Here is a 15,283-nt window from a genome sequence, read left to right on the forward strand (position 1 = left end):
ACATCATCATACATCCTAGACAATAGGATTATCTTCAGCTGTGAACTGCTGAGACTTTGTCTCTGAACATCTCAGTTAAGTGAACAGACTCTCTAGTCTCTGTGGGAGAACAGACTCTCTAGTCTCTGTGGGAGAACAGACTCTCTAGTCTCTGTGGGAGAACAGACTCTCTAGTCTCTGTGGGTGAACAGACTCTCTAGTCTCTGTGGGTGAACAGACTCTCTAGTCTAGTCTCTGTGGGTGAACAGACTCTCTAGTCTAGTCTCTGTGGGTGAACAGACTCTCTAGTCTCTGTGGGAGAACAGACTCTCTAGTCTCTGTGGGTGAACAGACTCTCTAGTCTCTGTGGGTGAACAGACTCTCTAGTCTCTGTGGGTGAACAGACTCTCTAGTCTCTGTGGGTGAACAGACTCTCTAGTCTCTGTGGGTGAACAGACTCTCTAGTCTCTGTGGGTGAACAGACTCTCTAGTCTCTGTGGGTGAACAGACTCTCTAGTCTCTGTGGGTGAACAGACTCTCTAGTCTCTGTGGGTGAACAGACTCTAGTCTCTGTGGGTGAACAGACTCTCTAGTCTCTGTGGGTGAACAGACTCTCTAGTCTAGTCTCTGTGGGTGAACAGACTCTCTAGTCTAGTCTCTGTGGGTGAACAGACTCTCTAGTCTAGTCTCTGTGGGTGAACAGACTCTCTAGTCTAGTCTCTGTGGGTGAACAGACTCTCTAGTGTCTGTGGGTGAACAGACTCTCTAGTCTCTGTGGGAGAACAGACTCTCTAGTCTCTGTGGGAGAACAGACTCTCTAGTCTCTGTGGGTGAACAGACTCTCTAGTCTCTGTGGGAGAACAGACTCTCTAGTCTCTGTGGGAGAACAGACTCTCTAGTCTCTGTGGGAGAACAGACTCTCTAGTCTCTGTGGGAGAACAGACTCTCTAGTCTCTGTGGGAGAACAGACTCTCTAGTCTCTGTGGGAGAACAGACTCTCTAGTCTCTGTGGGAGAACAGACTCTCTAGTCTCTGTGGGTGAACAGACTCTCTAGTCTCTGTGGGTGAACAGACTCTCTAGTCTCTGTGGGTGAACAGACTCTCTAGTCTCTGTGGGTGAACAGACTCTCTAGTCTAGTCTCTGTGGGTGAACAGACTCTCTAGTCTCTGTGGGTGAACAGACTCTCTAGTCTCTGTGGGTGAACAGACTCTCTAGTCTCTGTGGGTGAACAGACTCTCTAGTCTCTGTGGGTGAACAGACTCTCTAGTCTCTGTGGGTGAACAGACTCTCTAGTCTCTGTGGGTGAACAGACTCTAGTCTCTGTGGGTGAACAGACTCTAGTCTCTGTGGGTGAACAGACTCTCTAGTCTCTGTGGGTGAACAGACTCTCTAGTCTCTGTGGGTGAACAGACTCTCTAGTCTCTGTGGGTGAACAGACTCTCTAGTCTCTGTGGGTGAACAGACTCTCTAGTCTCTGTGGGTGAACAAACTCTCTAGTCTCTGTGGGTGAACAGACTCTAGTCTCTGTGGGTGAACAGACTCTCTAGTCTCTGTGGGTTCACAGACTCTCTAGTCTCTGTGGGTGAACAGACTCTCTAGTCTCTGTGGGTGAACAGACTCTATAGTCTCTGTGGGTGAACAGACTCTCTAGTCTCTGCACTGTGGGTGAACAGACTCTCTAGTCTCTGTGGGTGAACAGACTCTCTAGTCTCTGCACTGTGGGTGAACAGACTCTCTAGTCTCTGTGGGTGAACAGACTCTCTAGTCTCTGCACTGTGGGTGAACAGACTCTCTAGTCTCTGTGGGTGACCAGACTCTCTAGTCTCTGCACTGTGGGTGAACAGACTCTCTAGTCTCTGCACTGTGGGTGAACAGACTCTCTAGTCTCTGCACTGTGGGTGAACAGACTCTCTAGTCTCTGTGTTGCTACCATGTTGTTGTCATGTTGTGTTGCTACCATGCTGTGTTGTCATGTGTTGCTGCCTTGATATGTTGTTGTCTTAGGTCTCTCTTTATGTAGCGTTGTCTCTTCTTGTCGTGATGTGTGTTTTGTCTTATATATTTGTTTTTACTCCCATCCCCCGTCCCCACAGGAGGCCTTTTGCCTTCTGGTAGGCCGTCATTGTAAATAAGAATTTGTTCTTAACTGACTTGCTGAGTTAAATAAAATGAATGGTTGAGGACAGTCCTCCCCAGCGCCACAGTCCTCCCCAGCTCCACAGTCCTCCCAGCTCCACAGTCCTCCCCACAGTCCTCCCCAGCTCCACAGTCCTCCCCAGCTCCACGGTCCTCCCCAGCTCCACAGGCTCCACAGTCCTCCCCAGCTCCACGGTCCTCCCCAGCTCCACAGGCTCCACAGTCCTCCCCAGCTCCACAGTCCTCCCCAGCTCCACAGGCTCCACAGTCCTCCCCAGCGCCACAGTCCTCCCCAGCTCCACAGTCCTCCCCAGCTCCACAGGCTCCACAGTCCTCCCCAGCTCCACAGTCCTCCCCAGCTCCACAGGCTCCACAGTCCTCCCCAGCTCCACAGTCCTCCCCAGCTCCACAGGCTCCACAGTCCTCCCCAGCGCCACAGTCCTCCCCAGCTCCACAGTCCTCCCCAGCTCCGCAGTCCTCCCCAGCTCCGCAGTCCTCCCCAGCGCCACAGTCCTCCCCAGCTCCACAGGCTCCACAGTCCTCCCCAGCGCCACAGTCCTCCCCAGCGCCACAGTCCTCCCCAGCTCCACAGTCCCCCCAGCTCCACAGTCCCCCCCAGCTCCACAGTCCTCCCCAGCTCCACAGGCTCCACAGTCCTCCCCAGCTCCACAGTCCTCCCCAGCTCCACAGTCCTCCCCAGCTCCACAGTCCTCCCCAGCGCTACAGTCCTCCCCAGCGCCACAGTCCTCCCCCAGCGCCACAGTCCTCCCCAGCTCCACAGGCTCCACAGTCCTCCCCCAGCTCCACAGGCTCCACAGTCCTCCCCAGCTCCACAGTCCACCCCCCCCAGCTCCCCACAGTCCTCCCCAGCTCCACAGTCCTCCCCAGCTCCACAGGCTCCACAGTCCTCCACCCCAGCTCCACAGTCCTCCTCCCCAGCAGTCCTCCCCAGCTCCACAGTCCTCCCCAGCTCCAGTCCAGTCCTCCCCAGCTCCACAGGCTCCACAGTCCTCCCCAGCTCCACAGTCCTCCCCAGCTCCACAGGCTCCACAGGTCTCCCCAGCTCCACAGTCCTCCCCAGCCCACAGGCTCCACAGGGCTCCACAGTCCTCCCCAGCAGGCCACAGTCCTCCCCAGCTCCACAGTCCTCCCCAGCTCCACAGTCCTCCCCAGCTCCACAGTCCTCCCCAGCTCCACAGGCTCCACAGTCCTCCCCAGCTCCACAGTCCTCCCCAGCTCCACAGGCTCCACAGGTCTCCCCAGCTCCACAGTCCTCCCCAGCTCCACAGGCTCCACAGGTCTCCCCAGCTCCACAGTCCTCCCCAGCTCCACAGGCTCCACAGTCCTCCCCAGCGCCACAGTCCTCCCCAGCTCCACAGTCCTCCCCAGCTCCGCAGTCCTCCCCAGCTCCGCAGTCCTCCCCAGCTCCACAGGCTCCACAGGTCTCCCCAGCTCCACAGTCCTCCCCAGCTCCACAGGCTCCACAGTCTCCCCAGCTCCACAGTCCTCCCCAGCTCCCCAGCTCCACAGTCCACCCCAGCTCCACAGTCCTCCCCAGCTCCACAGTCCTCCCCAGCGCCACAGTCCTCCCCAGCTCCACAGTCCTCCCCAGCGCCACAGTCCTCCCCAGCTCCACAGGCTCCACAGTCCCCCCAGCTCCACAGTCCCCAGCCCCCAGCTCCACAGTCCACCCCAGCTCCACAGGCTCCACAGTCCTCCCCAGCTCCACAGTCCTCCCCAGCTCCACAGGCTCCCCAGCCTCCCCAGTCCCCCAGCTCCACAGTCCCCCCAGCTCCACAGTCCTCCCCAGCTCCACAGTCCTCCCCAGCTCCACAGGCTCCACAGTCCTCCCCAGCTCCCCAGCTCCACAGTCCTCCCCAGCTCCACAGTCCTCCCCAGCTCCACAGTCCTCCCCAGCGCACAGTCCTCCCCAGCTCCCCAGCTCCACAGTCCTCCCCAGCGCCACAGTCCTCCCCAGCGCCACAGTCCTCCCCAGCTCCACAGTCCTCCCCAGCGCCACAGTCCTCCCCAGCTCCACAGTCCTCCCCAGCTCCACATTCCTCCCCAGCGCCACAGTCCTCCCCAGCGCCACAGTCCTCCCCAGCGCCACAGTCCTCCCCAGCTCCACAGGCTCCACAGTCCTCCCCAGCTCCACAGGCTCCACAGTCCTCCCCAGCTCCACAGTCCCCCCCAGCTCCACAGTCCTCCCCAGCGCTACAGTCCTCCCCAGCTCCACAGGCTCCACAGTCCACCCCAGCTCCACAGTCCTCCCCAGCTCCACAGTCCACCCCAGCTCCACAGGCCTCCCCAGCTCCACAGTCCATCCCAGCTCCACAGGTCTCCCCAGCTCCACAGTCCAACCCAGCTCCACAGTCCACCCCAGCTCCACAGGTCTCCCCAGCTCCACAGGCTCCACAGTCCACCCCAGCTCCACAGTCCACCCCAGCTCCACAGTCCTCCCCAGCTCCACATTCCACCCCAGCTCCACAGTCCAACCCAGCTCCACAGTCCAACCCAGCTCCACAGTCCACCCCAGCTCCACAGTCCAACCTAGCTCCACAGTCCTCTTATTCTTCTATCCTCTCTTCTCTTCCCTCTCTCCTCTCATCCCTCTATCCTCTCTTCTCTTCCCTCTCTCTTCTCATCCCTCTATCCTCTCTTCTCTTCCCTCTCTCCTCTTATTCCTCTATCCTCTCCTCTTCCCTCTCTCCTCTTATTCCTCTATCCTCTCCTCTTCCCTCTCTCCTCTCATCCCTCTATCCTCTCTTCTCTTCCCTCTCTCCTCTTATTCCTCTATCCTCTCCTCTTCCCTCTCTCCTCTTATTCCTCTATCCTCTCCTCTTCCCTCTCTCTGTGCTGTTCATGTTTTTATTACACTCTATCTCCCTGTTATCTTTAGCTGTTATCGTTCTGTGTAGCTCTGTCTAGAGCAATCACAGTGTTTGAGGGGATCCGTTTGAGCAAGGCGAGGCACAGAATGTCCAATCTGTATCACAGAATGAGTGATTAGTAGATCATTGATTCTTCTGTGCACCCCAGCACAGAAGAAGGACCCTTCTCTCTCTCTCTCTCTCTCTCTCTCTCTCTCTCTCTCTCTCGCTCTCAGCACTTCCTCCCTTCTCTCTCTCTCTCTCTCTCTCTCTCTCTCTCTCTCTCTTCTCTCTCTCAGCACTTCCTCCCTTCATTCATCCCTCTGCCCTCCCTTTGTCTTCTAGGCTTTATTAACCAGTCCACTTCATCTCTCTCTTCTCCCATCTCTCCCTCCAGCGGGCTCTGCTTCCACCTCTGTTCATTGGGGCTACAGCCATACTGGAAACGAGGTCAGAGGTCACCCACCCCAGGTACAATACACACACACACATGTTCCCTGAACCATCAGCTACCAAAGTGGTAGAATAGTTCTGCTGTGTGTGTGTGTGTGTGTGTGTGTGTGTGTGTGTGTGTGTGTGTGTGTGTGTGTGTGTGTGTGTGCGTGTGTGTGTGTGTGTGTGTGTGTTTTCCCTCCTCTTTTGATCAACATGTTCCTACACCTTGTTTCTCAAAGCTGTGTTTGTTTTTTCCATCAGACCAACCACAGTATCCCTGTTCTATTGACCAAAATATGTTTCACTTCAAATCCCTTTGAGTCTCTCACTGTGGGGGTTTTAGTAGGAAGACACTTCAGACACTGTGTTGTGTTGTGGAATGTTTTTAGCTCTGTGGTGTAATAATGAACAAGAGACTGTTTGATGCAGCCGTCCTCCTCCTCTTCCTCCTCCTCCTCCTCCACTGTTGCTCTGCAGACCGGGGTAGACAGGGGGAGGTACAGGGAGAGAGGGGGGAGACTTCAGAGAACATGTGGGGACCAGATGTGTAGGTAGCTGCAGGCCTATTGCTGGTCCTCCTGAGAGAGAGAAACTGTTACTGACTAGCAGCCCAACCTGAACCTCTACTACGGCTGGACATTATCATAGTGATTCATCTATTCTATATATATATTATTTGGACCTATGGGTTCTTTATCCTACCTATGGCTTCTTTATCCTACCTGTGGGTTCTTTATCTTACCTATGGGTTCTTTATCCTACCTATGGGTTCTTTATCCTACCTATGGGTTCTTTATCCTACCTATGGGTTCTGTATCCTACCTATGGGTTCTGTATTATGGGTTCTGTATCCTACCTATGGGTTCTTTATCTTACCTATGGGTTCTTTATCCTACCTATGGGTTCTTTATCCTACCTATGGGTTCTTTATCCTACCTATGGGTTCTTTATCCTACCTATGGGTTCTGTATTCTACCTATGGGTTCTGTATCCTACCTATGGGTTCTGTATTATGGGTTCTGTATCCTACCTATGGGTTCTTTATCCTACCTATGGGTTCTTTATCCTACCTATGGGTTCTTTATCCTACCTATGGGTTCTGTATTATGGGTTCTGTATCCTACCTATGGGTTCTGTATTATGGGTTCTGTATCCTACCTATGGGTTCTGTATCCTACCTATGGGTTCTGTATTATGGGTTCTGTATTATGGGTTCTGTATCCTACCTATGGGTTCTGTATCCTACCTATGAGTTCTGTATCCTTCCTATGAGTTCTGTATCCTACCTATGGGTTCTGTATCCTACCTATGGGTATATCCTACCTATGGGTTCTGTATCCTACCTATGAGTTCTTTATCCTACCTATGGGTTCTGTATCCTACCTATGAGTTCTTTATCCTACCTATGGGTTCTGTAACCTACCTATGGGTTCTGTATCCTACCTATGGGTTCTGTATCCTACCTATGGGTTCTGTATCCTACCTATGAGTTCTGTATCCTACCTATGGGTTCTGTATCCTACCTATGGGTTCTGTATCCTACCTATGGGTTCTGTATCCTACCTATGAGTTCTGTATCCTACCTATGGGTTCTGTATCCTACCTATGGGTTCTGTATCCTACCTATGGGTTCTGTATCCTACCTATGTCTTGTTTCATGCCAGTTAGAGTAGTTGGTTTGACTGGAGAGAGGGTTTGGAATGGTATATTGGAGTTTACGAAGGAGACAAAAGAACCAGAGAGAGAATTTCAACATCCTAAAACACATAAAGGTTCATTTCATTGTCTGTTTATGTTCTGCTTGGTTCAGAATGATGGATTACACTGCTTTACTGTGGTGGTGATGTCCATACAACAACATGCCCTGCCCTGACCCTGCCCTGAACACATAGCTGGAGTTACCCATCCCTGAACCTGAGCTCTGCTCAGCTCATCTCCCAGAGACCTAGGACAACAAAGGCTCTTAAGGCACACAGGGACAGTGAGTCTAGAGGAAGCACCACGTGTCACTTCCCACCTGTCCCTCTCGTCCATGACAGCAACAGTCCTTCACTGTTTAAACAAATGGACTGTGCTGGTTACATAGCGGTTTATGGTGTTGTTAAATAGCATGGCTGAGCCTGTAGTGACACCCCATTCCAATACAGTGCACTACTTAATACCAGCATGGGTATTACCATCAGGTGTCTATAGAAACATGGGTATTACCATCAGGTGTCTATAGCAACATGGGTATTACCATCAGGTGTCTATAGAAACAGGGGTATTACCATCAGGTGTCTATAGCAACATGAGTATTACCATCAGGTGTCTATAGCAACATGGGTATTACCATCAGGTGTCTATAGAAACATGAGTATTACCATCAGGTGTCTATAGAAACATGGGTATTACCATCAGGTGTCTATAGAAACATGATATCACTACAATACAACATGTATACTACCACCACTACAATACAACATGTATACTACCACCACTACTACAATACAACATGTATAATACCACCACTACAATACAACATGTATAATACCACTACTACAATACAACATGTATACTACCACCACTACAATACAACATGTATACTACCACCACTACTACAATACAACATGTATACTACCACCACTACAATACAACATGTATAATACCACTACTACAATATAACATGTATACTACCACCACTACAATACAACATGTATACTACCACCACTACAATACAACATGTATACTACCACCACTACAATACAACATGTATACTACCACCACTACAATACAACATGTATAATACCACCACTACAATATAACATGTATACTACCACCACTACAATACAACATGTATACTACCACCACTACAATACAACATGTATAATACCACCACCACTACAATACAACATGTATACTACCACCACTACAATACAACATGTATACTACCACCACTACAATACAACATGTATAATACCACCACTACAATACAACATGTATACTACCACCACTACTACACAACATGTATACTACCACCACCACTACAATACAACATGTATAATACCACCACTACAATACAACATGTATAATACCACCACTACAATACAACATGTATAATACCACCACTACAATACAACATGTATACTACCACCACCACTACAATACAACATGTATACTACCACCACCACTACAATACAACATGTATACTACCACCACTACAATACAACATGTATAATACCACCACCACTACAATACAACATGTATACCACCACCACTACAATACAACATGTATAATACCACCACTACAATACAACATGTATAATACCACCACTACAATACAACATGTATAATACCACCACTACAATATAACATGTATACTACCACCACCACTACAATACAACATGTATACTACCACCACTACAATACAACATGTATAATACTACCACCACTACAATACAACATGTATAATACCACCACTACAATACAACATGTATACTACCACCACTACAATACAACATGTATAATACCACCACCACTACAATACAACATGTATACTACCACTACTACAATACAACATGTATACTACCACCACTACAATACAACATGTATAATACCACCACCACTACAATACAACATGTATACTACCACCACTACAATATAACATGTATAATACCACCACCACTACAATACAACATGTATACTACCACCACTACAATACAACATGTATAATACCACCACTACTACAATACAACATGTATAATACCACCACTACAATACAACATGTATAATACCACCACTACAATACACAACATGTATATACCTACCACCACTACAATACAACATGTATAATACCACCACTACAATACCACCACTACAATACAACATGTATACTACCACCACTACAATACAACATGTATAATACCACCACTACAATACAACATGTATAATACCACCACTACAATATAACATGTATAATACCACCACTACAATACAACATGTATAATACACACCACCACACAATACAACATGTATAATACCACCACTACAATACAACATGTATACTACCACCACTACAATACAACATGTATAATACCACCACTACAATATAACATGTATACTACCACCACTACAATACAACATGTATACTACCACCACTACAATACAACATGTATACTACCACCACTACAATACAACATGTATAATACCACCACTACAATACAACATGTATACTACCACCACTACAATACAACATGTATAATACCACCACCACTACAATACAACATGTATAATACCACCACTACAATACAACATGTATACTACCACCACTACAATACAACATGTATAATACCACCACCACTACAATACAACATGTATAATACCACCACTACAATACAACATGTATACTACCACCACTACAATACAACATGTATAATACCACCACTACAATACAACATGTATAATACCACCACTACAATACAACATGTATAATACCACCACTACAATATAACATGTATACTACCACCACTACAATACAACATGTATACTACCACCACTACAATACAACATGTATACTACCACCACTACAATACAACATGTATAATACCACCACCACTACAATACAACATGTATAATACCACCACTACAATACAACATGTATACAATACCACCACTACAATACAACATGTATAATACCACCACCACTACAATACAACATGTATAATACCACCACTACAATACAACATGTATACTACCACCACTACAATACAACATGTATACTACCACCACTACAATACAACATGTATAATACCACTACTACAATACAACATGTATAATACCACCACCACTACAATACAACATGTATAATACCACCACTACAATACAACATGTATACTACCACCACTACAATACAACATGTATACTACCACCACCACTACAATACAACATGTATAATACCACCACTACAATACAACATGTATAATACCACCACTACAATACATACATGTATATACTACCACCACTACAATACAACATGTATAATACCACCACTACAATACAACATGTATACTACCACCACTACAATACAACATGTATACTACCACCACTACAATACAACATGTATAATACCACCACTACAATACAACATGTATACTACCACCACCACTACAATACAACATGTATACTACCACCACTACAATACAACATGTATACTACCACCACTACAATACAACATGTATAATACCACCACTACAATACAACATGTATAATACCACCACTACAATACAACATGTATACTACCACCACTACAATACAACATGTATACTACCACCACCACTACAATACAACATGTATACTACCACCACCACTACAATACAACATGTATACTACCACCACCACTACAATACAACATGTATAATACCACCACCACTACAATACAACATGTATAATACCACCACTACAATACAACATGTATAATACCACCACCACTACAATACAATACAACATGTATACAATACAACACCACCACTACAATACAACATGTATATACCACCACCACTACAATACAACATGTATAATACCACCACCACTACAATACAACATGTATACTACCACCACCACTACAATACAACATGTATACCACCACCACTACAATACAACATGTATAATACCACCACCACTACAATACAACATGTATACCACCACCACTACAATACAACATGTATAATACCACCACCACTACAATACAACATGTATACTACCACCACCACTACAATACAACATGTATAATACTACCACCACTACAATACAACATGTATAATACCACCACTACAATACAACATGTATAATACCACCACTACAATACAACATGTATAATACCACCACCACTACAATACAACATGTATAATACCACCACTACAATATAACATGTATACTACCACCACTACAATACAACATGTATACTACCACCACCACTACAATACAACATGTATACTACCACCACCACTACTACAATACAACATGTATACTACCACCACTACTACAATACAACATGTATACTACCACCACTACAATACAACATGTATACTACCACCACCACCACTACAATACAACATGTATAATACCACCACTACAATACAACATGTATAATACTACCACTACTACAATACAACATGTATACTACCACCACCACTACAATACAACATGTATAATACCACCACTACAATACAACATGTATAATACCACCACCACTACAATACAACATGTATACTACCACCACCACTACAATACAACATGTATACTACCACCACTACAATACAACATGTATAATACCACCACTACAATACAACATGTATACCACCACTACAATACAACATGTATATACTACAATACCATGTCTACTACCACTACTACAATACAACATGTATACTACCACCACCACTACAATACAACATGTATAATACCACCACTACAATACAACATGTATACTACCACCACTACAATACAACATGTATAATACCACCACTACTACAATACAACATGTATACTACCACCACCACTACAATACAACATGTATAATACCACCACCACTACAATACAACATGTATACTACCACCACTACAATACAACATGTATAATACCACCACTACAATACAACATGTATAATACCACCACTACAATACAACATGTATAATACCACCACTACAATACAACATGTATACTACCACCACTACAATACAACATGTATACTACCACCACCACTACAATACAACATGTATAATACTACCACCACTACAATACAACATGTATAATACCACCACCACTACAATACAACATGTATAATACCACCACTACAATACAACATGTATACTACCACCACTACAATACAACATGTATAATACCACCACCACTACAATACAACATGTATAATACCACCACCACTACAATACAACATGTATACTACCACCACTACAATACAACATGTATACTACCACCACCACTACAATACAACATGTATAATACCACCACCACTACAATACAACATGTATACTACCACCACTACAATACAACATGTATACTACCACCACTACAATACAACATGTATAATACCACCACTACAATACAACATGTATACTACCACCACCACTACAATACAACATGTATAATACTACCACCACTACAATACAACATGTATACTACCACCACTACAATACAACATGTATACTACCACCACCACTACAATACAACATGTATAATACCACCACCACTACAATACAACATGTATAATACCACCACTACAATACAATACAACATGTATACTACCACCACTACAATACAACATGTATAATACCACCACTACAATACAACATGTATACTACCACCACCACTACAATACAACATGTATAATACCACCACTACAATACAACATGTATAATACCACCACTACAATACAACATGTATAATACTACCACCACCACTACAATACAACATGTATAATACCACCACTACAATACAACATGTATACTACCACCACTACAATACAACATGTATACTACCACCACTACAATACAACATGTATACTACCACCACTACAATACAACATGTATACTACCACCACCACTACAATACAACATGTATAATACCACCACCACTACAATACAACAATACAACATAATACTACCACCACTACAATACAACATGTATACTACCACCACTACAATACAACATGTATACTACCACCACTACAATACAACATGTATACTACCACCACTACAATACAACATGTATAACCACCACCATGTATACAACCACTACAATGACAACATGTATACTACCACCACTACAATACAACATGTATAATACCACCACTACAATACAACATGTATACTACCACCACTACAATACAACATGTATACAATACCACCACTACAATATAACATGTATACTACCACCACTACAATACAACATGTATACCACCACCACTACAATACAACATGTATACTACCACCACTACAATATAACATGTATACTACCACCACTACAATACAACATGTATACTACCACCACTACAATACAACATGTATAATACCACTACTACAATACAACATGTATAATACCACCACTACAATACAACATGTATAATACCACCACTACAATACAACATGTATACTACCACTACTACAATATAACATGTATACTACCACCACTACAATACAACATGTATACTACCACCACTACAATACAACATGTATACTACCACCACTACAATACAACATGTATACTACCACCACTACAATACAACATGTATAATACTACCACCACTACAATACAACATGTATACTACCACCACTACAATACAACATGTATACATACCACCATACAATACAACCACCACTACAATACAACATGTATAATACCACCACTACAATACAACATGTATAATACCACCACTACAATACAACATGTATATACCACCACCACTACAATACAACATGTATAATACCACCACTACAATACAACATGTATACTACCACCACTACAATACAACATGTATAATACCACCACTACAATACAACATGTATAATACCACCACTACAATACAACATGTATAATACCACCACCACTACAATACAACATGTATAATACCACCACTACAATACAACATGTATAATACTACCACTACAATACAACATGTATAATACCACTACTACAATACAACATGTATAATACCACCACTACAATACAACATGTATACTACCACCACTACAATACAACATGTATAATACCACCACTACAATACAACATGTATACTACCACCACTACAATACAACATGTATAATACCACCACTACAATACAACACAATACAACATGTATACTACCACCACTACAATACAACATGTATACTACCACCACTACAATACAACATGTATACTACAATACAACCACCACCACTACAATACAACATGTATAATACCACCACTACAATACAACATGTATACTACCACCACTACAATACAACATGTATACTACCACCACTACAATACAACATGTATAATACCACCACCACTACAATACAACATGTATACTACCACCACTACAATACAACATGTATAATACCACCACTACAATACAACATGTATAATACCACCACCACTACAATACAACATGTATAATACAACACCACACTACAATACAACATGTATACTACCACCACTACAATACAACATGTATAATACCACCACTACAATACAACATGTATACTACCACCACTACAATATAACATGTATACTACCACCACTACAATACAACATGTATACTACCACCACTACAATACAACATGTATAATACCACCACCACTACAATACAACATGTATACTACCACCACTACAATATAACATGTATACTACCACCACTACAATACAACATGTATAATACCACCACCACTACAATACAACATGTATACTACCACCACTACAATACAACATGTATAATACCACCACTACAATACAACATGTATACTACCACCACTACAATACAACATGTATAATACCACCACTACATATCTACAATACAACATGTATACTACCACCACTACAATACAACATGTATACTACCACCACTACAATACAACATGTATACTACCACCACTACAATACAACATGTATAATACTACCACCACTACAATACAACATGTATACTACCACCACTACAATACAACATGTATACTACCACCACTACAATACAACATGTATAATACCACCACTACATATCTACAATACAACATGTATAATACTACCACTACTACAATACAACATGTATACTACCACCACTACAATACAACATGTATACTACCACCACCACTACAATACAACATGTATACTACCA

General features: G+C 44.1%; 2 protein-coding genes across 3 annotated transcripts in view; both read left to right on the forward strand.

Annotated features, from left to right (window-relative positions):
- Positions 1 to 15,283, forward strand: part of ccdc120a (coiled-coil domain containing 120a) — a 122,657-nt gene that overhangs the window by 12,267 nt on the left and 95,107 nt on the right. For both annotated transcript variants that reach the window (XM_065021000.1, XM_065021001.1), the window contains exon 2: positions 5,384 to 5,457. The gene's annotated coding sequence lies outside the window, so the exon portion shown is untranslated. The remainder of the gene's footprint in view (positions 1 to 5,383; positions 5,458 to 15,283) is intronic.
- LOC135572669 (uncharacterized) lies at positions 2,153 to 4,670 on the forward strand. The gene is made up of 2 exons (XM_065021110.1): positions 2,153 to 2,689; positions 2,736 to 4,670. The coding sequence occupies exons 1-2, from the start codon at positions 2,153 to 2,155 to the stop codon at positions 4,668 to 4,670; spliced, it is 2,472 nt and encodes an 823-aa protein (XP_064877182.1).

The sequence above is a fragment of the Oncorhynchus nerka genome, linkage group LG7, assembly GCF_034236695.1.
Source record: "Oncorhynchus nerka isolate Pitt River linkage group LG7, Oner_Uvic_2.0, whole genome shotgun sequence".
Taxonomy (NCBI): Eukaryota; Metazoa; Chordata; class Actinopteri; order Salmoniformes; family Salmonidae; genus Oncorhynchus; species Oncorhynchus nerka.